Here is a 24982-nt window from a genome sequence, read left to right on the forward strand (position 1 = left end):
TACTCTTTGGGTGACCTCTGTCACTACAGCACTACACTTTGAGGGATATTTTTTCCTCTATGTGGCCAGTGCCAACCTTCCAAGGTGCACTTTGTGGCAGTTTTTCTCTCCTGCTCTTTCCTACTACCAAAGAAAGCTCCATCAGGGTGGAAACCACTCCTGAAGCAGGCATCCCAACCCATCAGGCTCCTTGCAGCCTGTCAGCCAAGCAGACAGAAGTCACCTCCCCAGCATCTTCCAAGGCCTGGGCCTGCTGCTGGCCTTGCAGCTTCTTGGCTAGACACAGCCAAGCCTTGTGCCTCCTGCTGTCCAGTCCTGGCCTCAAGCAGAAGGGACAGGACAAGCCCTCTGCGGGCCTTCTTTCTGTCTGGGTCCTCCTGGGGATGGAGGCAGAGGGGATCCCACAGGCAGCATGCCAAGCAGGGGCCTTCTGCTGGCCTAGCAGGGCCACTGGCAGATGTCAGCCCCAAAGTGCACATCCCAGGGAGAAGCCAAGGCTGACCTGCCACCTCCAGACACAAGGCACCTCACAGTCCCTTTGCGTGACACGTTCCTGCTGCTGCCCTATCAGCTGCAGAGACAGAAGTGACCTCCCAGTCACTGCCCCAGGCCCATTCCTCCTGCTGGGGCAGGAGATCCTGAGGCAGAGCTGAGCTCAGCAGAGCATTCCTACACATCTCCTCCTTGTGGCCCACAAGCTGATCAGATCCATGGCCCCTCACATCCATCTCTGAATGCCATGTGACTGCACGACATCCTCACGGTTCCTGCATTACCCCAAGGGAAAAAGAACCTAAAGTTAAGAGTTAGGTGAGTGGTTGGAGGTGAAGTTGTTAATGCACAGGAGGACAGGGTTTGGATGTTAGTTGTTCATGTATGGCATTAGGAACTACGGAGAACATTTCTGGGTGAGAGCTTAAGCAACTATTGAGTGGGAGGGTTTGGTGTTGGGCTTGGGGTGTCAGATCTGTGGTTAGGGTATGGGCAAGCTCTTTGGTTTAGCCTTTTGTTTAGGTCTGCAAGAATACTAGATTTTATTAGAGCATTTAAATGCTAATGTTAAGGGCAGGGATCAGGGTGAGCAAGAGAGTAAAGGTAATGGAAATGGTGTTATGACTAATTTTGGCTTCAAGGGATATTGTGGTCAAAAATTAGAGCAGTGGATTCCTGTCAGGGTGTGGAGTGGCATTTAGATTTAGGTATTAATGTTACAGGTTAAAACAGGGCCTCACATGACTGCTTTAAGTCTGCGTTATTGTGGGATCGACATTACCTGAGCATTTTTACCTCTCCAAAATCATTAGCTTCTGCTGGCCAAGATCTTCTTCCCTCCCCCAAATCTCACATCTCTCCTGGCCAGGCTTCTCCTGACCTCTCCATATCACTTATCTTCTTAGGGGCAGCTTTCTGATGGCTTTCATGAACTCAGAGTATCTGTCTCACCTCGGTTGTCTACTCTGCTCCTGAGAAAGAAGCAGCTCCCAAGCCAGCACGGAGAAGGACACAAAGGCTGTAGGAGCACCCTGCACAACGTGCCCAGCAGCTCTGCACCTCCACAAAAGCAAACCTGAAGGATGAGTTCAGGCAAAAGCGGATACCTCTGACATGACAACACCTATTTAAGACCTCTTCCTCTATGGGGCCTACCAGCTACTTAGGAAGAGAGGGTCTCACAAACTGTGTGCAGAGCAGATGCATCTGCTGGCCTATCATGGAGACCAGCAGATGTGAGCCTAAAGGCACAGATCCCAGCCAGGAGTCCAAGGATGACCTATCAGCTGCTTCAGAAAAAAGTCACCTCACCGGCCACTTAACAGCCATTAGCTTCCTACTGGACTTGGAGCTTCTGAGGCACCACTGAGATCATAATACCACACCTACAAAACACCCCCTTTTTGGCCCAGAATCTGCCCAGGTAGAAGTGATCTGGTTGTGATCCTTCCAGCCCATGGCACAGCTCCTGGGCTCCCAGCCTCTCTGACACACAGGAGCCAGTGCCATGCCAGTTCTGGGAGGTGCTAGGGCATGAGGGACCTTGCAGTCAAATCACTCGCCAGACTCCTTTGCTGGGGCTGCTGCGTGCCCTGGGGCTGCAGAGCTCTCCTCTGCCTGCTCACAGCAGATTGAGCCCTTGAGCTGTGGTGAGTCCACCTTGGAGGAGATCCCCCCTTAGGAGGGAAGTGCTGCAGCGCAGGCCGGCTGTGCCACTGCCGTGCCCACTGCCTGTCCCTGCCTGCAGTCCCAGCACAGCCCCACAGCAGCACTGGCACCAAGCTACAGGAGCAGCCGGGCCTGACCCCACCAGCAGGGCTCAGCACCAGAGGGGGGCAGTGGCAAGAGAGCAGCTCGGCATGCCCCAAGCGCTGGTGCTCCCTGCCCGTGCTGCTGGGATGGGACTCTTTTCCTCTGCAGCCCTGCACATGGCACTGCCCCTGCAGAGCCCGAGCAGCTCTCACAGGAAGGACGTCACACAAGGAAGGCAGTGCAGGCTCCTTCACTTTGTTTATGTTCACAGAGAAACGGGCTCCTCGTATACAGAGTCTCTGAGCTATACTCAACAGATACATACTGTAAAAGAAATGAGAGGAATCATATTTTAATGGGCAACTTTAGCTGCATTAAAACAAAGTCCTGTAATGAAAACATTCATAAATACAGAAACACACAAAAAATAATTATATATATAATATTAGTTAATAATATTCTTGTAGTCATTGACATTATTAGTCATCTGCAGACGTAGAATGGAAATTTATTGCTTCCGAAACTCATCTAGTTATCAATTTCCAGAGCACATCCTTGAGCTCCTGGTTCCTCATGCTGTAGATGAGGGGGTTCAAGGCTGGAGGCACCACTGAGTACAGAACTGCCACCAGCGGGTCCAGGGATGGAGAGGAGATGGAGGGGGGCTTCAGGTATGCAACCATGGCAGTGCTGACAAACAGGGAGACCAAGGCCAGGTGAGGGAGGCACGTGGAAAAGGCTTTGTGCTGGCCCTTCTCAGAGGGCATCCTCAGCACCGCCCTGAAGATCAGCACATAGGACAGCACAATGAAAATAAAGCAACCAAAAAATAAAGAAACACTACACACAAGTGCCCCAAGTTCCCTGAGGTAGGCATCTGAGCAGGAGAGCTTGAGGATCTGGGGGATTTCACAGAAGAACTGGTCCACAGCATTGCCTTGGCAGAAGGGCAGGGAAAATGTAGTGGCCGTGTGCAGGACAGCATTGAGAAAGCCACTGCCCCAGGCAGCTGCTGCCATCTGGGCACAAGCCCTGCTGCCCACGAGGCTCCCGTAGTGCAGGGGCTTGCAGATGGCAACATAGAGGTCGTAGGACATGATGGTGAGAAGGGAATATTCAGCTGACATCAAAAATACAAACAGAAAGACCTGTGCAGCACACCCTTGATAGGAGATGGCCCTGGTGTCCCAGAGGGCATTGGCCATGGCTTTGGGCAGAGTGGTGGAGATGGATCCCACGTCGAGGAGGGCGAGGTTGAGGAGGAAGAAGTCCATGGGGGTGTGGAGGCGGTGGTCTCAGGCTACGGCGGTGAGGATGAGGCCGTTGCCCAGGAGGGCAGCCAGGTAGATGCCCAGGAAGAGCCCGAAGTGCAGGAGCTGCAGCTCCCGCGTGTCTGCAAATGCCAGCAGGAGGAACTCGGTGATGGAGCTGCTGTTGGCCATTTGCTTACTCTGGACACTGTTGTCTGTTGAAAAGGAGAAGGCAGAAAACGTTTAGAACAGACTTCTCTGAGGAAAACCTGTTGCAGTTCTTACAGCACTCTCATCCCAAGCCTCTCCTTTTGCAGGAGAACCTTTCTGCAGCTCTCCTGCTTGAGCTGCGGCTGGTGCTGTCTGAGAATGGCACTGGGAGCAGGGGCTGCTGTGGGCTCCAGAGCAGTCCTTCCTGCTGTGCAGCAGGCTGGTAGCAGGAACATAGGGGAAACTCAAGTTCAATCCACTTATGAGATCTATAAACTTTGCAGTGTTGTTCCAAAGAACTCATGCAACCAATGTACAGCAAGGCAAATATTCCTATGCTTAGGACAGTGATCACACTCTTGTGTTTCCCAATAAGTGGAGACTGCTTAAAGCAGAGAAGCCCCAGTCCCAGTTCATCTGGACAGAATTCTCACCTTGTCTCTTGGTGCCTGAGCAGGAACTCAGCTCTTCCCTCCTAGCCAGGGCTGCAGAGGCCTCACTCCAGCTGCCCACAGACAGCCATCCAGCAGCACGGACATGGCCTTACCATGGAGGTGTCTTCTCCTTGGGGCACCTGGATAACACAAGGATGCCACGAGAGAGCTGCATCCTGCTGGAGAGCAGCCTGCAGGCCAGGAGGATGCCCCACAGACAGACATGAATATCCGCAAGCTGGGGCGTCCCAATATACCGTCTGCATCCCCTGCAGTGTCTGAAGGAGGCTTGGCCACCCACTCTTGGCTGACCAGGGGCAGCTGGGTTCTGACACTCAAAGGGGCTTCTGCCAGACTTCCTCACCTCGCAGTGCCATCCAGCAGGACCCCCAAAGCCTACTGCATTGCCCACTGCCCTCCCAGGAACAAGACCCAGCAGGAGACCCTTCCAGGACGTGCAGCTGCATGGCCCTGCAGCCAGAGACGTACCTTGTCAAGGGCTGTGCAGATTTCTCCTGCAGGCAGCTCTCAGCATCCTCCCACTGCCAACTGCCTCCAAGCCCTCTCTCATTCTCTCCTGTCCCCGTGCCAGCTGCGGTCAGAGCCCCCAGCCCTGCTGCGCTGTGCACAGGAGCTGCTCCTGGGCACAGCTCTCTCTCTGCACCAGGGCCCTCTTGCCATGAGCTCTCTCTGTCCCACGAGCCCGGCCCAGCTCAGCACCAGGCGCCCAGCCCAAGGCATTGGAAACCCCCCTCGGGGGGCTTTGGGGAGGAGCCCACGAACCTCAGGCACTGAGAGACAATTGAAGACATCTCTCCAGAAGTCCAAGTCAGAGGCAAGTTTCCTGCAGTGTCCCCCTGAGGGCCAGCACTGACACAGCCTCCCCTGGAGCTCGTTAGAGCAGAGCATTGGAGGCAGTGAGGACAAGGAGACAAAGGCAATGTGAAGGTGACCCTGATGTGAAGAAAAGCTGGATGTGTTTCACCAAGCACAAGGGCCAGGCCTTGACCCCCAGCTAACATAAGGAGGGTCAACAAGTCCAAGTGCAAGGTGCTGCACCTTGACCCCCAGCTCCTTGGAAGAAAAATTAAGTCTATCCCAGCTAAAACTCAGACTATATCCACCCCTTACTCCATACCATTGTTCCTATGTCCTACTCAGGTCTGACACTTTCTAAATAACTATCACCATCTATCCTCTCTTTTGATATACACACAGAGGTATCTTGCCCTTAGTCTATTTGTGTCCTGGTTTTGGTTAGGATTCAGTTAATTTTCATCCTAGTATCATAGAATCGTAGAATGGCTTGGGTTGGAAGGGACCTAAAAGATCATCTAACTGAACTCCCCCCAGATTCCACCCACTAGATCAGGTTGGCCAAGGCCTCATCCAGCCTGGCCTTGAACACCTCCAGGGACGGGGCATCCACAACTTCTCTGGGCAACCTGTTCCAGTACCTCACTACCCTTACAGTGAAGATTTTCCTCCTGATGTCTAGTCTAAATCTAAAAGACCATTCCCACATCCTCCTGTCATTGTCTACCCGAGTAAAGAGTCCTCCTCCATTGTTTTTAAAAGACCCCTTTAAGGATTGAAAAGCTGCAAGGAGGTCTCCCTGGAGCCTCCTCTTCTCCAGGCTGAACAAACCTAACTCCTTCAGCCTGTCTTCACAGGCGAGGTGCTCCACCCCTCTGATCATCTTTGGAGCCCTCCTCTAGATGTGCTGTAGGTGCTCCACATCCTTCTTGTGCTGGTGGCCCCAAACCTGGACACAGTACTCCAGGTGAGGCTTCACAAGGGCAGAGCAGAGGGGGACAGTCACCTGCCTCTATCTGCTGGCCACTCCTGTCTTGATGCAGCCCAGGATGCAGTTGGCCTTCTGGGCTGCCAGCACACACTGCTGGCTCATTTCAAACTTTTCATCCAGCAGAACCCCCAAGTCCTTCTCTGCAGGGCTGCTCTCAATGAGTTCTTCTCCCAGCCTATCCCCATGTCTGGGATTTCCAAGGCCCACGTGCAGCACCTTGCACTTGGACTTCTTGACCCTCCTTAGGTTAACTTGGGCCCAAATTTCAAGCTCGTCCAGGACCCTTTGGATGGCATCCCTTCCTCTGTTGCATCAATTACACCCCTCAGCTTGGTGTCATCTGCACACTTGCTGAGGGTGCACTTTATCCCACTATCCCTGTCATTGATAAAGATATTAAACAGTACCGGTCTCAGGATATACCCCTGAGGGACGCCACTCATAACCAGCCTCCACTTGGACATAGAGCTATTGACCATGACTCTCTGCGTGTGACCTTCAAGCCAAACCTTTATCCACTCAATGGCGCACCCATCAAATGTGTATCCCTCCAATTTGGAGACCAGGATGTCATGGCGGACTGTGACATCACAATTCCAAGTAGATGACATCACTCGGTCTTCCCTTGTCGTCTGATGTAGTCACTCCATTGTAGAAAGCCATCAAATTGGGCCAGCATGATTTACCCTTTGGTGAAGCCATGCTGGGTGTCTCGGATCACCTCTTTCTCTTGCATGTGCATTGACATTGATTCCAGGAGGATCTTTTCCATGATCTTACCAGGCACAGAAGTGAGGTTCACTGTTCTCTAGTTCCTTGGATCCTCCTTTCTACCCTTTTTAAAAAGGGGAGTGATGTTTTCCTTTTCTCAGTCACCATGGACTTCACCCGACTGCCAGAACTCTTCAAATAATGGAGAGAGGCTTGGCAACTACATCGGCCAGTTCCCTCAGGACCTGGGGTGCAAGTTATCATGCCCCATAGACTTGTACTTGTTTAGTTTCATCAGGTGGTCTCAAACCTGCTCTTCACTTACAGCAGGTGGGACTTTGACCCCCAGCCTCCATCTGTTTGTTCAGGGAAATGAAAGACTTGGGAAGCCTGACTGGCAGGGAAGACTGAGGAGAAGACGTTGCCGAGTCCCTCAGCCTTCTCCATGTCTGTCATTACCAGTTCACCCTTCTCATCCATCAGAGGGGGTACACCCTCCTTGGCCTTTCTTTTCTGAGCCATGTATCTGTAGAATCTCTTCCTGTTATTCTTTGCTTCACTTGATAAGCTCAGTTCCATTCATGCCTTGGCTTTCCTTATCCCATCCCTGCACATCCGAAACAAAACCATGCGTGAGGGCCTGGAAAAAGGAACCCTGGACCATAGAAGCCATTTCGGAAACAAAACTTGTAGGTAGGAAGCGCAGTTTTGTGGAGGTGCAGAGCTGATGGGCACATTGTGCAGGATGCTCCTAAAGACCTTGTGCCCTTTTCCCTCCTGACTACTACTGTCTCAAGACTAGAGTAGCTAACAGAGGTGAGACAGATACTCTGGGATCATGAATGTCATCAGAAAGCTGATCCCAATAAGATATGGGGAGGTCAGGAGCAGCCTGGACAAGAGAGATGTGAGATTTTGGGGTAGGAAGCAGAGCTTGGTCAGCAGAAATTAATGATTTCGTAGAGGTAAGAGGGGTCATGTAATGTTGATGCTGCAGTAACACTGACTTAAAACAGTCACGTATGGCCCTTCCCTTTCTTGATCCAGTAATTTTAATCCCTAAACCTAAATGCTACTACAACACTCTGACAGGAATCCATTTTCTCTCTTGTTCATCCTGATCCCTTTCCTTCACACTAGCATTAAAATGCTCTACTTAACCGTAGTATCCTTGGTAGACCTAAAAAACCCTAAACCACAGAGCTTGTCCATACCTTAGCCACAGACCTGACAGCACAAGCAGAACTCCAAACACTCCCACTAGAACTGCATTTCATCTCTAACCCAGAAAGTTAAAAACAGGTATCGAGGGGGCTAGAGAGAGGTCAGCCCTGCCTCAGGATCTCCTGCCCCAGCAGGAGGAAGGGGACTGGGGCAGTGACTGGGAGGTCACTTCTGTCTCTGCAGCTGATAGGGCATGTCCTGGTTCCAGTTAGGACAGAGTTAATTTTTCCTCCTAGTAGCTGGTAGGGTGCTATGTTTTGGATTAGGGTGAGAAGAGCGCTGATAACATGCTGATGTTTTAATTGTTGCAGAGCAGTGTTTACACCAGGCCAAGGACTTTTCGGCTTCTCGCTCTGTCCTGCCAGCGAGCAGGCCGGGGGTGCAGCAGGAGCTGGGAGGGGACAGACCCAGGACAGCTGACCCAAACTGGCCAAAGGGGTATTCCATACCATCTGACGTCATGCTAAACAATATATAGGGGTGGCTGGCCGGGGTGGGGGGCTGGCTGCTCGGGGATAGGCTGGGCATCGGTCAGCGGGTGGTGAGCAATTGCATTGTGCCTCACTTGTTTCTTACACATTACTATTATTAATACTATTATCATGATCACTATTATTATTATTATTGTTATTATTATATTCCTGTCTTAATAAACTGTCTTTATCTCAACTCACAGGCTTCACTTTCCCGTTTCTCTCCCCCATCCCAGAGAGGGAGGGGGGAGGGTGAGCGAACGGCTGTGTGGTGTTTAGATGCCGACCAGGTTAAACCACCGGGTTAAACCACAACAGTCCTTTTGGCGCCCAACGTGGGGCTCAAAGGGTTGAGATATCGACAAATTTGACCAGAGTGTGTTAAACTAAAATTGGTATAAGTATTGGACCTGCTTAATAGTTGCTAGTCACGATGTTGATTGCCTTAATCTCCGGTCTGCTGTGCCTGTTTTCCAAATTGAGTTTTATGGCGCGTTACTTTCTGTATGTGCTCCCTGTTGCACTGTTTATCCTTTCCGGGCCCTGGTTTAAGATTGTTATGGTACTGTGCGGTGTAACAATGGCTTATGAAATGATGAAATATCTGGTCACGACTCTAACCTGGTATTTGTACTCAGCACTGACGTCGACTCTATACTTTGGAACCCATATCTTGGAAACTATTAGCAATTACACCTATTGCCTGTTTTCGTTAGGGAGCCAATCTGTGAAGGGGACAGGGGAAGACATGTTTCCCTCCCTGTTCACTCTCCCTTTCTCCTTCACCACCACCCTCTTATCCCCCGAGCTAGTTACGGTGGTTCTCCGAGATGTTGAATATCCTTGGGATACTCAGACCAGCCTGCTCTTGTTGTTATGTCTCCTGAATGCGCTTCAGGTTTTGTTGAGGGTTAAACAACTACTTAGGAATCTCATCCGGAGATCTGTCTTGAGGCGGGATAGTTGCGAGTGGCAGGGAGTGTGGGAGGATATGGGCAGGTTTCTAGAGCAGTGGTCACCTCCAGTGTTTTGGACATTCGCCCCTGAACAACTGCAAAATGCTAAAAAGCTGGCAGAATGCTTGAAAAAAAGGTGTCATGACTCTGGCAGTTCCAAAGTGACACAAATCACTGTAGCGTGCTGGGGTCTGGCTTGTGCCTATCGAGCTGCAATTGATGCTACTATCAACCTATCGACAGCTCCTGCAGCCGCTCCAGCTCCTGCAGCCACTCCAGTTCCAGCCCCTGCAGCCACTCCAGCTCCTGCAGCCGCTCCAGCTCCAGCTCCTGCAGCCACTCCAGCCCCTGCAGCAGCTCCAGCTCCTGCAGCTGCTCCCACTCCTGTGTCTGGGTCAGAGAAACGAGCTGTAGCAGTGCAAGTTGACCCCGCAGAGGGTATTCCAACCCCTGTGGCAGACCCTGTGGCTGGGTCAGAGAAACGAGCTGTAGCAGTGCAAGTTGCCCCTGTAGACAAGGTGAAAAAATGGTATAGAGGCTCAGGTCGTTTAGAACGCAGACAGTCTTCTGCTAAGTCTGGGCATAGTGAAGACGAGGCTGGGCCATCAAAGGTGCAGGAGACTGAAGATGAGGATGAGGATGTCGAAAAATCAACAGTAACTACCCGGACTCTATACCAGCGTGAGCTACGAGATGTGCGAAAAGATTTTGGTCGCTGTATAGGTGAGCAGCTTGTCACCTGGCTGCTCCGGTGCTGGGACACGGGAGCCAATTATGTGGAATTAGAGGGCAAGGAAGCCAGGCGGCTGGGATCCCTTGCTAGGGACGCATGCATTGACAAAGCAATTGGAGATGGAGCACGATCTCGCAGCCTCTGGAGGCGTCTCCTGTCAGCTGTGCAGGAAAGGTATCCCTTCAAGGAAGAACTTGTATGTCTACCAGGCAAATGGACCACCATGGAGAAGGGAATTCAGTACCTGAGGGAATTGGCCGTACGGGAAGTAATTTATAAGGACCTAGACGACGCACAAACATCCGCAGATCCAGATGCAGTCCGGTGTACACTACCCATGTGGCGGAAGTTTATACAGAGTGCACCATCATCATATGCCAGCTCATTGGCAATACTAGCCTGGAAAGCGGAGGAGAATCCCCCAGTGAATGAAGTGACTAAAATACTCCGGCAGTACGAAGGAAATCTCTCCTATTCCCTACAGGCCTGTGTCTCAGCTGTGGAGAAACTCTCTGAAGAGGTCCACCAACTTAAAGAGAATTTATCTTCCCCTCCACCTGAACGAACCAGTGTCCACCAGCTAAAAGAGAATGCTTTGGAGAAACTTTCTGAAAAGATCCACCAACTTGAAGAAAGATTATCTTCCCCTTCACCTGAACGAACCAGTGTCCACCAGCTAAAAGAGAATACTTTGGAGAAACTTTCTGAAAAGATCCACCAACTTATAGAGAGATTATTTTCCTCCCCACCTGTACAAACCAGTGTCTCAGCTATTAGGGGTAAACGTTCATCTATGCAAGGAAGACAATGTGGTGGGCACACACACCGCGCCACCCTGTGGTTTTACCTACGTGACCATGGAGAGGCCATGAGAAAATGGCATGGAAAATCTACTGCGACCCTAGAGGCACGGGTACGTGAATTGCAAAAGAAAACAATTGGGAAAAAGGAGTTCTTTGAAAAGTTTGCTGCTCCAACTTCCAGCAGGCAGTCCTTTAAACACAGAAATGAAGATTCTGACCAGGACTAGAGGGGCCCTGCCTCCAGCCAGGGGGAGGAAAGGGACAATCGAGTTTATTGGACTGTGTGGATTCGATGGCCTGGCACGTCAGACGCACAGAAGTATAAGGCTTTGGTAGACACCGGTGCACAATGTACTCTAATGCCATCAAGCTATAAAGGGCCAGAGCCCATCTGTATTTATGGTGTGACGGGGGGATCCCAGCAGTTAACTGTATCGGAGGCTGAAGTGAGTCTAATCGGGAATGAGTGGCAAAAGCACCGTATTGTGACTGGCCCAGATGCTCCGTGCATCCTTGGCATAGACTATCTTAGAAGAGGATATTTCAAGGACCCAAAAGGGTTCCGCTGGGCTTTTGGCATAGCTGCTTTGGAGACGGAGGACATTAAACAGTTGTCTACCTTGCCTGGTCTCTCAGAGGACCCTTCTGTTGTGGGGTTGCTGAGGGTTGAAGAACAGCAAGTGCCGATCGCTACCACAACTGTGCACCGGCGGCAATATCGCACCAACCTGGACTCCCTGATTCCCATCCATAAGCTAATTCGTCAACTGGAGAGCCAAGGAGTGATCAGCAAGACTCATTCACCTTTTAATAGTCCCATATGGCCAGTGCGAAAGTCTAATTGCGAGTGGAGACTAACAGTGGACTATCGTGGCCTGAACGAAGTCACGCCACCACTGAGTGCTGCAGTGCCGGACATGCTAGAACTCCAGTATGAACTGGAGTCAAAGGCAGCCAAGTGGTATGCCACAACTGATATCGCTAATGCATTTTTCTCCATCCCTCTAGCAGCACAGTGCAGGCCACAGTTTGCTTTCACTTGGAGGGGAGTCCAATATACTTGGAATTGGCTGCCCCAGGGGTGGAAACATAGCCCTACCATTTGCCATGGACTGATCCAGTCTGCGCTGGAGCAGGGGGAAGCTCCTGAACACCTGCAGTACATCGATGACATCATTGTGTGGGGTGACACTGCAGAAGAAGTTTTCGAGAAAGGGAAGAAAATAGTCCAAATCCTTCTGAAGGCCGGTTTTGCCATAAAACAGAATAAAGTTAAAGGACCTGCACGAGAGATCCAGTTTTTAGGAATAAAATGGCAAGATGGACGTCGTCAAATCCCAATGGATGTGATCAACCAAATAACAGCTATGTCTCCACCAACTAGCAAAAAAGAAACACAAACTTTCCTAGGTGTCATGGGGTTTTAGAGAATGCACATTCCAAATTACAGTCTGATTGTAAACCCGCTCTACCAAGTAATCCGTAAGAAGAATGTTTTTGAATGGGGCCCTGAGCAACGACAAGCCTTTGAACAAATTACGCAGGAAATAGTTCATGCAGTAGCCCTTGGGCCAGTCCGAACAGGACCAGATGTAAAGAATGTGCTCTACACCGCAGCCGGGGAGAATGGTCCCACCTGGAGCCTCTGGCAGAAAGAACCTGGGGAAACTCGAGGTCGACCCCTGGGGTTTTGGAGTCGGGGATACAGAGGATCTGAGGCCCGCTATACTCCAACTGAAAAGGAGATATTGGCAGCATATGAAGGAGTTCGATCTGCTTCGGAAGTGGTCGGTACTGAAGCGCAGCTCCTCCTGGCACCCCGACTGCCGGTACTAGGCTGGATGTTCAAAGGAAGGGTCCCCTCTACACATCATGCAACTGATGCTACATGGATCAAGTGGGTTGCACTGATTACTCAGCGGGCTCAAATAGGAAACCCCAGTCTCCCAGGAATCTTGGAAGTGATTATGGACTGGCCAGAAGGCAAATGCTTTGGGATATCATCAGAGGAGGAGGTGGTCCGTGCTGAAGAAGCCCCACTGTACAACAAGCTACCAGAAAAAGAGAAGAAATATGCCTTGTTCACTGATGGGTCCTGTTGTATTGTGGGAAAGCATCGGAGATGGCAAGCTGCTGTATGGAGTCCTACACGACGAGTTGCAGAAGCTGCTGAGGGAAAAGGTGAATCGAGTCAGCTGGCAGAAGTGAAAGCCATTCAGCTGGCTTTAGATATTGCTGAACGAGAAAAGTGGCCAGTTCTCTATCTCTATACTGATTCATGGATGGTAGTAAATGCCTTGTGGGGGTGGTTACAATAATGGAATCAGAACAACTGGGAGCGCAGGGGCAAACCCATCTGGGCTGCTGCATTGTGGCAAGATATTGCTGCCCGGGTAGAGAACCTGGTTGTAAAGGTACGCCATGTGGATGCTCATGTGCCCAAGAATCGGGCTACTGAAGAACATCAAAACAAACAGCAGGTGGATCAGGCTGCTAAGATTGCAGTGGCTCAGGGTGACCTGGACTGGCAACATAAAGGTGAATTATTTATAGCCCGATGGGCCCATGACACCTCAGGCCATCAAGGTAGAGGTGCAACATACAGATGGGCTCGTGATCGAGGGGTGGACCTGACCATGGACACTATAGCACAGGTTATTCATGATTGTGAAACATGTGCTGCAATCAAGCAAGCCAAACGGTCCAAGCCTCTTTGGTATGGAGGACGATGGCTGAAATATAAATATGGAGAGGCCTGGCAGATTGATTACATCACACTCCCTCAAACCTGCAACGGCAAGCGCCACGTACTTACAATGGTGGAAGCAACCACCGGATGGCTGGAAACATATCCTGTGCCCCATGCCACCGCCCGGAACACTATCCTGGGCCTTGAAAAGCAAGTCCTATGGCGACATGGCACCCCAGAGAGAATTGAGTCAGACAGCGGGACTCATTTCCGAAACAACCTTATAGACACTTGGGCCAAAGAACATGGTATTGAGTGGGTGTATCACATCCCCTATCATGCACCAGCCTCTGGAAAAGTTGAACGATACAATGGACTGTTAAAGACTACACTGAAAGCAATATGTGCTGGGACATTCAAAAATTGGGATACACATTTGGCAAAGGCCACCTGGTTAGTCAATACTAGGGGATCTGCCAACCGAGCTGGACCTGCCCAATCAAGCCTGTTACGCACTGTAGAAGGGGATAAAGTTCCTGTAGTGCACGTAAGAAACATGCTGGGTAAAACAGTCTGGGCTACTCCTGCCTCAGGAAAAGGCAAACCCATTCGTGGGATTGCTTTTGCTCAGGGACCTGGATGCACTTGGTGGGTAATGCAAAAGAATGGGGAGGTCCGGTGTGTACCTCAAGGGGATTTTATACTGGGTGAGAATAGCCCATGAGTTGAATTGTAGTATGTTAATTATTATATAATACTGTATGTCATCACTACCATGGTTGCTATATATCATAGATGAAAATGGTGATTAATTACAAGGTATTGGACAGAGTGTAACCTGAGCATGACATAAAATGGTATGGAATAAGGGGTGGATATCTGTCCTGGTTCCAGTTAGGAGAGAGTTAATTTTCCTCCTAGTAGCTGGTAGGGTGCTATGTTTTGGATTAGGATGAGAAGAGCGCTGATAACATGCTGATGTTTTAATTGTTGCAGAGCAGTTTTTACACCAGGCCAAGGACTTTTCAGCTTCTCGCTATGTCCTGCCAGCGAGCAGGCTGTGGGTGCAGCAGGAGCTGGGAGGGGACAGACCCAGGACAGCTGACCCAAACTGGCCAAAGGGGTATTCCATACCATCTGACGTCATGCTAAACAATATATAGGGGTGCCTAGCCGGGGTGGGGGGGCCGCCTGCTCAGGGATAGGCTGGGCATCGGTCAGTGGGTGGTGAGCAATTGCATTGTGCATCACTTGTTTTGTACGCATTATTATTAGTAATAGTATTATTATTATTATTGTTATTATTATATTCCTGCCTTAATAAACTGTCTTTATCTCAGCTCACAGGCTTCACTTTCCCTCTTCTCTCCCCATCCGAGAGAGGGAGGGGGGAGGGTGAGCGAACAGCTGTGTGGTGTTTAGCTGCCGGCTGGGTTAAACCACAACAAGCATAATTTGGTGGAGGTGCAGAGCTGATGGGCACATTTTGGAGGATGCTCCTAAAGACCTTTGTGCCCTTTTCCCTCCTGACAACAACGCCACTTCTGTCTCAAGAATAGAGTCGCCAACAGAGGTGAGACAGATATTCTGGGATCAAGAATGTCATCAGAAAGCTGATCCCAACAAGGTATGGGGAGGTCAGGAGCAGCCTGGACAAGAGAGATGTGAGATTTTGGGGTGGGAAGAAGAGCTTGGCCAGCAGAAGCTTAATATTTCATAGAGCTAAGAGGATTCATGTAATGTAGATGTTGCGGTAACACTGACTTAGAACAGTCATGTATGGCCCTTACATTACTTGAACCAGGAATTTTAATCCCTAAACCTAAATGCTACTACATCACTGTGACAGGAATCAGTTTTCTCTCTTGCTAACCCTAATGCCTTCCCTTAACACTAGCATTAAAATGGTCTCTTTAAACCTAGACTTCTTGGGAGACCTAAATAAAACCCTAAACCATAGAGCTTGTCCATACCTTAACCACAGACCTGACACCACAAGCAGAACACCGAACACTCCCACTAAAACTTTGCTACATCTCTAACCCAGAAAGTGAAAAACATGTACTGAGTGGGCACTGTAGGTCAGCTATGACTCCCCTAGGTGAGCTCTGCCTCAGGATCTCCTGTCCCAGCAGGAGGAATGGGACTGGGGCAGTGACTGGGAGGTCACTTCTGTCTCTGCAGCTGATAGGGCAGCAGCAGGAACGTGTCACGCAAAGGGACTGTGAGGTCCCTTGTGTCTGGAGGTGACAGGTCAGCCTTGGCTTCTCCCTGGGATGTGCACTTTGGGGCTGACATCTGCCAGTGGCCCTGCTAGGCCAGCAGAAGGCCCCTGCTTGGCATGCTGCCTGTGGGATCCCCTCTGCCTCCATGCCCAGGAGGACCCAGACACAAAGAAGGCCCGCACAGGGGTTGTCCTGTCCCTTCTGCTTGAGGCCAGGACTGGACAGCAGGAGGCACAAGGCTTGGCTGTGTCTAGCCAGGAAGCTGCAAGGCCAGCAGCAGGCCCAGGCCTTGGAAGATGCTGGTGAGGTGACTTCTGTGTGCTTGGCTGACAGGCCGCAAGGAGCCTGATGGCTTCGGATGCCTACTTCAGGAGTGGTTTCCACCCTGATGGAGCTTTCTTTGGTAGTAGGAAAGAGCAGGAGAGGAAAAACTGCCATAAAGTGCACCATGGAAGTGTAGCACTGGCCCCTTGGAAGGTTGTCACTGGCCACGAGCAGAAAGAAATGTCCCTCAAAGGGTCGTGCTGTGGTGCCAGAGATCACCCAAAGAGTGTCTGTAATCAGACCATGGCTTGTGTTTTAAGGAATAGCTGGTGAGGGTTGACAAGACATGGGTGAGATGATGGAAAGTCCTGGATGAGAGTAAGGTGGTGGACAGAGATGGGTGTCTGCAGACTTCAAGGAAATGGGGGAAAGTCTGGAACAGCATAGGAAAGCCTGCAGAGGAGAAGGCAGAGGGTGCTGGCAGGAATGGAATGCCCCAACAGCCCTGACATTTTTGTCCCTTTGGCTAGAGCTTCTGAGGAGACGAGATAGAGTCATTGCAATGGGCCCTCACTGCTTCCTTGATACCCTGTGCAGGGGTGGGGAGGTGTCCTATTGAAGTTCTTCTCGTGGCATCACACTGCCCACCACATCATACAGACCCCAAGAAGAGCCCTGAGCCAGACGTGGGGGTGCAGGATCTCCCCTCCCAGTGGCTGGGCTCAGGCCTTGGCCCTTCTGCTTCACCAAAACCAACCAAGACTTTTCTCAGCACAGCGCTTTGCCTGTCTGCAATCATGGCCTCCAATGATCTGCCCTAACAAGTCCCTGGGGAGGCTTTGTTAGGAACAGCCCTCAGTGGGGCCCATTAATACTCCAAATCACTTCAACTTTTCCTTCTGACTTTACTTTCTCAAGCAGTTGCATCATTCTCCTCTCAGAACCCAAGTTTCACTGACTCAGCACCACGGAAGTACTCCACGGAAGTACTCCACGGAACTCATTAAAACAGAAAAAGTCCTAAGCAGCCATATCTCTGCCACAGTTTTCTTCAGGTCTTCAAGATGTGTAGAGCTAATTGGAGAGCTTTCATGGTGTAGTTAAGGAGGAAGATTTAAAAGAGTATCTGTTAGAAACCCTGCCTCATTTTAAAGGCTGAATTTTGTTGCATTTCAGTTTGGAGCACCATTTTTCCACAGATATTGGTCTAGGGTTACTCCTTTAAAGCCCTGCAAAGGTAGGAAGAGCAGGGTATTTCCTGTTTAGAAACAAACAACAGGAAATCATGCTGCAATTTAAAAAGCAAGCAAACAAACAAACAAACAAACAAACAAAAAAACCAAAGTTCAAGTTCCTCATTTTTTTGCCTCCAGTGAAGTTTACCTTCCAATGAGGATGACTGAACATGATCTATTTTACACTGATTAATAGGAAATTTAAAATAATAGTGTGTGTGTCCAGACAGGCAGCAGGAAAGGGGACATTCAGCAGGGTCTGTGTAATCAAGTCAGGTTTTGAGCCTGGAAGATGAGGGAGCACACCACGATAGACAAAGCGATGACAATGCAAGTACAGGTGAACACCAGTATTTCTTTTTCTATGATGAATATTCATCCTGTGAAGAAATTCACATTTCTTCATGATAGAAATTATACTTCACGTGAGACATTTAACGGAAGGGATTGAATCATTTGAGCTGATGAGTAGTTGCTTTATTTGTTAAGGACTAAAAAAATTACAGGGTATTGAGGCAGAGCTTTGCTGTGTGACCATAAGCATAACCAGGGAAAACCTCCTGTGGCCCCGTTGTGTTTGAGGCACTTCCCTGGACCAGCAGATGTCAGAAAAGACCTGTAGGAGACTGGAGCCCCTTGGAAAAATCAGGTGGAGCCAGGTGGAGTTCCCAGGGCACCTCAACCTTTCCAGCAGTGGTCTTTGTCCCTGTAACTGCAGCCCAGCCCAGCACAGGAAACCCCTTCAAAGACAAACCCCTTCTTCAGTGGGTTCCTTGGATTGACATAGATTTGAAATGGCCATTGGAAACCTGAGACACTCTTCCTTACTCCTACGAGACACTTGAACATCTGTTTACCTTCCTCGGTCATCTTCAGCAAATTCAGGCTTCAAAACTCAAGTCTAGCACGCTTCAAATGACTGAGCCAGAACCCATCAGCTTGCCCCACTTTGGAAATTGTCCCTGTCCAACTAGGGTTTTTAAAGTGAAAAATGTGAAATGACCCATCAGGTCAATGCGCAGAGTAAGGGAAAGTCACACATATTGTGCTGGAGTAGCAGAAGGCAAAAAGCATTGCACTCTGCCTCAGAGTAATCAAGGAGACCTAATCCAGTTCATCTGTGAGATAAAGCAGAGTGAAGGACGTTGAGTTGTGTCCTAACATGAAGAAGGATGTACATCACTGCTGAAGGAGCTGTCTTTTTGTGCCATCACCAATGCAATTTACACAAGAACTACCGCCGTGCAGGTCCTGGCAGGCTGCGGTGAGGGTACGAATGCCCTGGGCCCCCTTCCTGCTCTGCCCAGGCCAGCAAGGGCCCCGAGCGGCCTCGTGTCCCCTGCCCCTGCAGCTCGGGGCTCCCTTCCCCAGCCCTGGCTCTGCAGCACCAAGCCCTGCTGGGAGCCCTCCCCTGCATGCTGCCACCGCTCCCTGACGCTGCTGCTGCCCTCTGCCGGGCACTGCCCAGCCCAGCCCAGCCCCTGCTCACCTCTCCCCACCTCCCTGCCCTTGCCTGGTCACCCAGTTTTGGCCCTTTCCGCTTGTTCACTGAAGGCCTCTGAGACCTTTGTGCTGTGGCCTCGCTGTGTGTCCTGCCATTGCATAGCTCCCATCAGCCCGTGTATCCGTTGGCTTAGCTTTACTGTGAAGACCCACTCGCTGCCCACCCAACACAAGGCACACGGCATCCCAGGAGAACCCTTAGGGTATCGCGACACCTCCCTGATGCCGCCCGCCCTGTCACGTTTCAATCCCAGGAAGCTGCTTCTTGACCAGTCAGGGCCTCCAGGGGCACTGGGCATCCACCAGTGATGACTCAGTCCAGCCCTGACTTCCTCACCCCCCACCCCGTGCCCTCCTGCCCCTGTGTCCAGGTGGCACCCAAGCACAAGAGTGAGGCCTTGAGCCTGGCATTCCCTGAGCGTCTTCTGCACTCCAGTTTGGGAAGAAGACCCCTGAGCAATGAGCAACTTCACTTTTATTAACAAGATACCACAACAGAGGCCAGGTGTCATTTAGGAATAAACACATTCAGAGAAAGCCTCTGGGTCACACAGAGGGTTGGTCATCTGGAAAAGAGGAATGAAAGCAAATATTTATCTGCAAACAGAATTTTAAAGAATACGTACCTAAAGGTCACAAATCGCCTGAGATTAAGTTGAGTAAAACTAGAAAAGTGAGATAGCCAATTCATTGCTAAGTAAATATTACCACTAGAATCAGTTTCTTCAGTGTGTCTTTCAGGTCCTGGTTCCTCATGCTGTAGATGAGGGGGTTCACTGCTGTAGGTACTACTACATATAAAACTGCCAGCAGCAGGTCCACGGATGGGGAGGAGATGGAGGGGGGCTTCAGGTAGACAACCATGGCAGTGCTGACAAACAGGGAGAGCACGGCCAGGTGAGGGAGGCACGTGGAAAAGGCTTTGTGCCGGCCCTCCTCAGAGGGGATCTTCAACACTGCCCTGAAGATCTGCACATAGGAAAAAACAGGTCAGCGGGTGGTGAACAATTGCACTGTGCATCACTTGTTTCGTAGACATTATTAATAATTATTTTAATTATTATTTTCCTGTCTTAATAAACTGTCTTTAACTGAACTCACAGGCTTCACTTTCCCGTTTCTCTCCCCCATCCCAGAGAGGGAGGGGGGAGGGTGGGCAAACATCAGTGTGGTGTTAGCTGCTGGCTGGGTTAAACCACAACAGATGCTCTTTGAAATCTTCCTCCTTAACTACACCATGAAAGCTCCCCAAATAGCTCTACAAGTCTTGAAGAAACTGTGGGAGAAATATGGCTGCTTAGGACTTTCTCCGTTTTAATGAAATCCATGGTGTATTTTAGTGCTGAGTCAATGAAACTTGGGTACTGAGAGGAGAATGATGCAACTGCTTGAGAAAGTAAAGTCAGGAGGAAAAGTTGAAGTGACTTGGAGTATTAATGGGCCCCATTGAGGGCTGTTACTAACAAAGTCTCCCCAGGGACTTGTTAGGGCAGATAATTGGAGGCCATGATTGCAGACAGGCAAAGCGCTGTGCTGAGAAAAGTCTTGGTTGGTTTTGGTGAAGCAGAAGGGCCAAGGCCTGACCCCAGCCACTGGGAGGGGAGATCCTGCACCCCCACGTCTGGCTCAGGGCTCTTCTTGGGGTCTGTATGATGTGGTGGGCAGTGTGATGCCACGGGAAGAACTTCATCATGACACCTCCCCACCCCTGCACAGGGTATCAAGGAAGCAAAGAGGCCCCATTGCAATGACTATATCTCGTCTCCTCAGAAGCTCTAGCCAAAGGGACAAAAATGTCAGGGCTGTTGGGGCCTTCCATTCTTGCCAGCACCCTCTGCCTTCTCTGCAGGCTTTCCTATGCTGTTCCACTCTTTGCACTATTTTCTTGAAGTCTGCAGACACCCATCTCTGTTCACCACCTTGCTCTCATCCCGGCATTTCCATCATTTCACCAATGTCTCATCAACCCTCACCAGCTGTTCCTTGAAACACAAAGCTAGAGTCTGATCATAGATACTCACCAGCATCTTCCAAGGCCTGGGCCTGCTGCTGGCCTTGCAGCTTCTTGGCTAGACACAGCCAAGCCTTGTGCCTCCTGCTGTGCAGTCCTGGCCTCAACAGAAGGGACAGCCCAACCCTTCTGCGGGCCTTCTTTCTGTCTGGGTCCTCCTGGGGATGGAGGCAGAGGGGATCCCACAGGCAGCATGCCAAGCAGGGGCCTTCTGCTGGCCTAGCAGGGCCACTGGCAGATGTCAGCCCCAAAGTGCCGATCCCAGGGAGAAGCCAAGGCTGACCTGCCACCTCCAGACACAAGGGACCTCACAGTCCCTTTGCGTGACACGTTCCTGCTGCTGCCCTATCAGCTGCAGAGATAGAAGTGACCTCCCAGTCACTGCCCCAGTCACATTCCTCCTGGTGGGGCAGGAGTTCCTGAGGCTGAGCTGACCTCTCTCTAGTCCCCTGGGGACTTGGTTTTCAATTTCTCGGTTGAAGTTTAAGCAAAGTTATAGTGGCAGGGTTCCAGAGCAACTAGGGCTCACCTTTCTGGGTTAGAGAGTGAAGAAAACTTCTGAAGTGACCTCACAGTCACTGCCCCAGTCACATTCCTCCTGCTGGGGCAGGAGATCCTGAGGCAGAGCTGAGCTCATCAGAGCATTCCCACCCATCTCGTCCTTGTGGCCCACAAGCTGATCAGATCCATGGCCCCTCACATCCATCTCTGAATGCCATGTGACTGCACCACCATCTCACGGTTCCTGCCCTGCCCCAAGGGGCCAAGAACCTAACATTAAGGGTTAGGAGAGGGGCTGAAGGTGAGGAGGTTAATGCACAAGAGGACAGGGTTTGGATGTTAGTTGTTCATGTATGGCATTAGGGAATATGGCGAACATTTCTGGGTGAGAGCTTAAGCAACTATTGAGTGGGAGGGTTTGGTGTTGTGCTTGGGGTGTCAGGTCTGTGGTTAGGGTATGTGCAAGCTCTTTGGTTTAGCCTTTTGTTTAGGTCTGCAAGAAGAGTTGGGTTAAATAGAGCATGTTAATGCTAATGTTAAGGGCAGGGATCAGAGTGAGCAATAGAGTAAAGGTAATGGAAATGGTGTTATGGACTTATTTTGGCCTCAAGGGATATTGTGGTCAAAAATTAGAGCACTGGATTCCTGTCAGGGTGTGGAGTGGCATTTAGATTTAGGTATTAATGTTACAGGTTAAAATAGGACAAGGGCCTCACATGACTGCTTTAAGTCAGCTTTATGGTGGGATCAACATTACCTGAGCATTCTTACCTCTCCAAAATCATTAGCTTCTGCTGGCCAGGCTCCTCTTCCCGCTCCCAGATCTCACATCTCTCCTGGCCAGGCTTCTCCTGACTTCCCCATATCAGTCATCTTCTTAGGGGCAGCTTTCTGATGGCTTTCATGAACTCAGAGTATCTGTCTCACCTCTGTGGGCTACTCTGCTCCTGAGAAAGAATGAGCTCCCAAGCCAGCACGGAGAAGGACACAAAGGCTGTAGGAGCACCCTGCACAATGTGCCCAGCAGCTCTGCACCACCACAAAAGCAGCCCTGAAGGATGAGTTCAGGCAAAAGCTCAAAACTTTGACATGACAACACCTATTCAAGATCTCTTCCCCTATGGGGCCTACCCAGTACTTAGGAAGAGAGGATCTCACAAACTGTGTGCAGAGCAGATGCATCTGGTGGCCTATCATGGAGACCAGCAGATGTGAGCCTAAAGGCACAGATCCCAGCCAGGAGCCAAGGGATGACCTGTCAGCTGCCTCAAAAAAATCACCTCACAGGCCACTTAACAGCCATTAGCTTCCTACTGGACTTGGAGCTTCTAAGGCACCACTGCCCTCGTAATACCACACCTACAAAACACCCCCTTTTTGGCCCAGAATCTGCCCAGGTAGAAGTGATCTGGTTGTGATCCTTCCAGCCCATGGCACAGCTCCTGGGCTCCCAGCCTCTCTGACACACAGGAGCCAGTGCCGTGCCAGTTCTGGGAGGTGCTAGGGCAGGAGGGACCTTGCAGTGAAATCACTCGCCAGACTCCTTTGCTGGGGCTGCTGCGTGCCCTGGGGCTGCAGAGCTCTCCTCTGCCTGCTCACAGCAGATTGAGCCCTTGAGCTGTGGTGAGTCCACCTTGGAGGAGATCCCCCCTTAGGAGGGAAGTGCTGCAGCGCAGGCCAGCTGTGCCACTGCCGTGCCCACTGCCTGTCCCTGCCTGCAGTCCCAGCACAGCCCCACAGCAGCACTGGCACCAAGCTACAGGAGCAGCCGGGCCTGACCCCACCAGCAGGGCTCAGCACCAGAGGGGGGCAGTGGCAAGAGAGCAGCTCGGCATGCCCCAAGCGCTGGTGCTCCCTGGCCGTGCTGCTGGGATGGGACTCTTTTCCTCTGCAGCCCTGCACATGGCACTGCCCCTGCAGAGCCAGAGCAGCTCTCACAGGAAGGATGTCAGACATGGAAGGCAGTGCAGGCTCCTTTCTTTTATTTAAATTCACAGAGGGCCTGGCTCCTCATATACAGAACCTCTGAGCTATACTCGAAAGGTACATACTGTAGAAGAAATGAGATGAATCGTATCATTTTAATGGGCAACTTTAACCGCATTAAAACTAAGAAAGTCCTGTAATGAAAACACTCATAAATACACAAACACACAGAAAAATAATTATATATATAATATTAGTTGTTCTTGTAGTCATTGACATTATTAGTCATCTGCAGAGGTAGAATGGAAATTTATTGCTTCCGAAACACATCTAGTCATCAATTTCCACAACGCATGTTTGAGCTCCTGGTTCCTCATGCTGTAGATGAGGGGGTTCACTGCTGGAGGCACCAGCGAGTACAGAAATGACACCACCAGGTCCAGGGATGGGGAAGAGATGGAGGGGGGCTTCAGGTAGGCAAACATGGCAGTGCTGATAAACAGGGAGACCACGGCCAGGTGAGGGAGGCACATTGAAAAGGCTTTGTGCTGGCCCTGCTCAGAGGGCATCCTCAGCACAGCCATGAAGATCTGAATATAGGAGAAAACAATGAAAACAAAACAGCCAAAAGCTAAAGAAACACTACACACAAGTGCCCCAAGTTCCCTGAGGTAGGCATCTGAGCAGGAGAGCTTGAGGATCTGGGGGATTTCACAGAAGAACTGGTCCACAGCATTGCCTTGGCAGAGGGGCAGGGAAAATGTAGTGGCCGTGTGCAGGACAGCATGGAGAAAGCCACTGCCCCAGGCAGCTGCTGCCATCTGGGCACAAGCTCTGCTGCCCACGAGGCTCCCGTAGTGCAGGGGCTTGCAGATGGCCACGTAGCGGTCATAGGACATGACAGTGAGAAGGGAATACTCTGCTCCAAGCAAGAAAGCAATGAAAAAGAGTTGGGCAGCACATCCTAGATAGGAGATGACCCTATTGTCCCAGAGGGCATTGGCCATGGCTTTGGGGAGAGTGGTGGAGATGCAGCCCAGGTCGAGGAGGGCGAGGTTGAGGAGGAAGAAGTACATGGGGGTGTGGAGGCGGTGGTCGCAGGCTACGGCGGTGAGGATGAGGCCGTTGCCCAGGAGGGCAGCCAGGTAGATGCCCAGGAAGAGCCCGAAGTGCAGGAGCTGCAGCTCCCGCGTGTCTGCGAATGCCAGCAGGAGGAACTCGCTCACAGAGCTGCTGTTGGCCATTTGCTGTCTTTAGAGACAGTTCTCTGTTGAAGAAAGAAGGCAGAACAATGTTAGAAGAGGCTTCTCTGAAGAAAAACTATTGCAAGCCTTAGAGCACCTCCAGCTCAAGACTCTCTCTTTGCAGGAGAACCTTTCTTCAGCTCTCCTGCTTGAGCTGCGGCTGGTGCTCTCTGAGAGTGGCACTGGGAGCAGGGGCTACTGTGGGCTCCACAGGAGTCCTTCCTGCAGTGCAGCAGGAGGGAAGCAGGAACATGGGGGAAACTCAAGTTCAGTCCACTGGTCAGACCACGAGCTTTGCAGTGTTGTTTCAAAGAATGTATCCAACCACAGTGTAGAACAAGGGGCATTTATTTGCTTTATTTTCTGGTAGCTACGCCTGTACTGTTTAGGAGGAAAAATCTACTCGGTGTTCCCCTGAGAAGAAACTACAGACAGCTGAAAACAGAGCCTCAGACCAAGTGCAGCTGGACAGAATCCTCACCTTGTCTCTTGGTGCCTGAGCAGGATCTCAGCTTTTCCCTCCTAGCCAGGGCTGCAGA

At 50.8% G+C, this 24982-nt stretch overlaps 1 protein-coding gene across 1 annotated transcript; it reads right to left on the bottom strand.

The window, feature by feature from the left end:
* Positions 1-23480: 23480 nt before the first annotated feature.
* Positions 23481-24443, bottom strand: LOC136787677 (olfactory receptor 14A16-like). The gene has a single exon (XM_066984991.1). It carries the CDS (start codon positions 24441-24443, stop codon positions 23481-23483), a length of 963 nt encoding a protein of 320 aa, XP_066841092.1.
* Between the last annotated feature and the right edge of the window lie 539 nt (positions 24444-24982).

The sequence above is a fragment of the Anser cygnoides genome, chromosome 30 (genome assembly GCF_040182565.1).
Source record: "Anser cygnoides isolate HZ-2024a breed goose chromosome 30, Taihu_goose_T2T_genome, whole genome shotgun sequence".
NCBI lineage: Eukaryota > Metazoa > Chordata > Aves > Anseriformes > Anatidae > Anser > Anser cygnoides.

Excerpts from the sequence above, each read along its gene's own strand:
- LOC136787677 (XM_066984991.1), bottom strand. The coding sequence starts at position 24,443 with ATGGCCAACAGCAGCTCTGTGAGCGAGTTCCTCCTGCTGGCATTCGCA.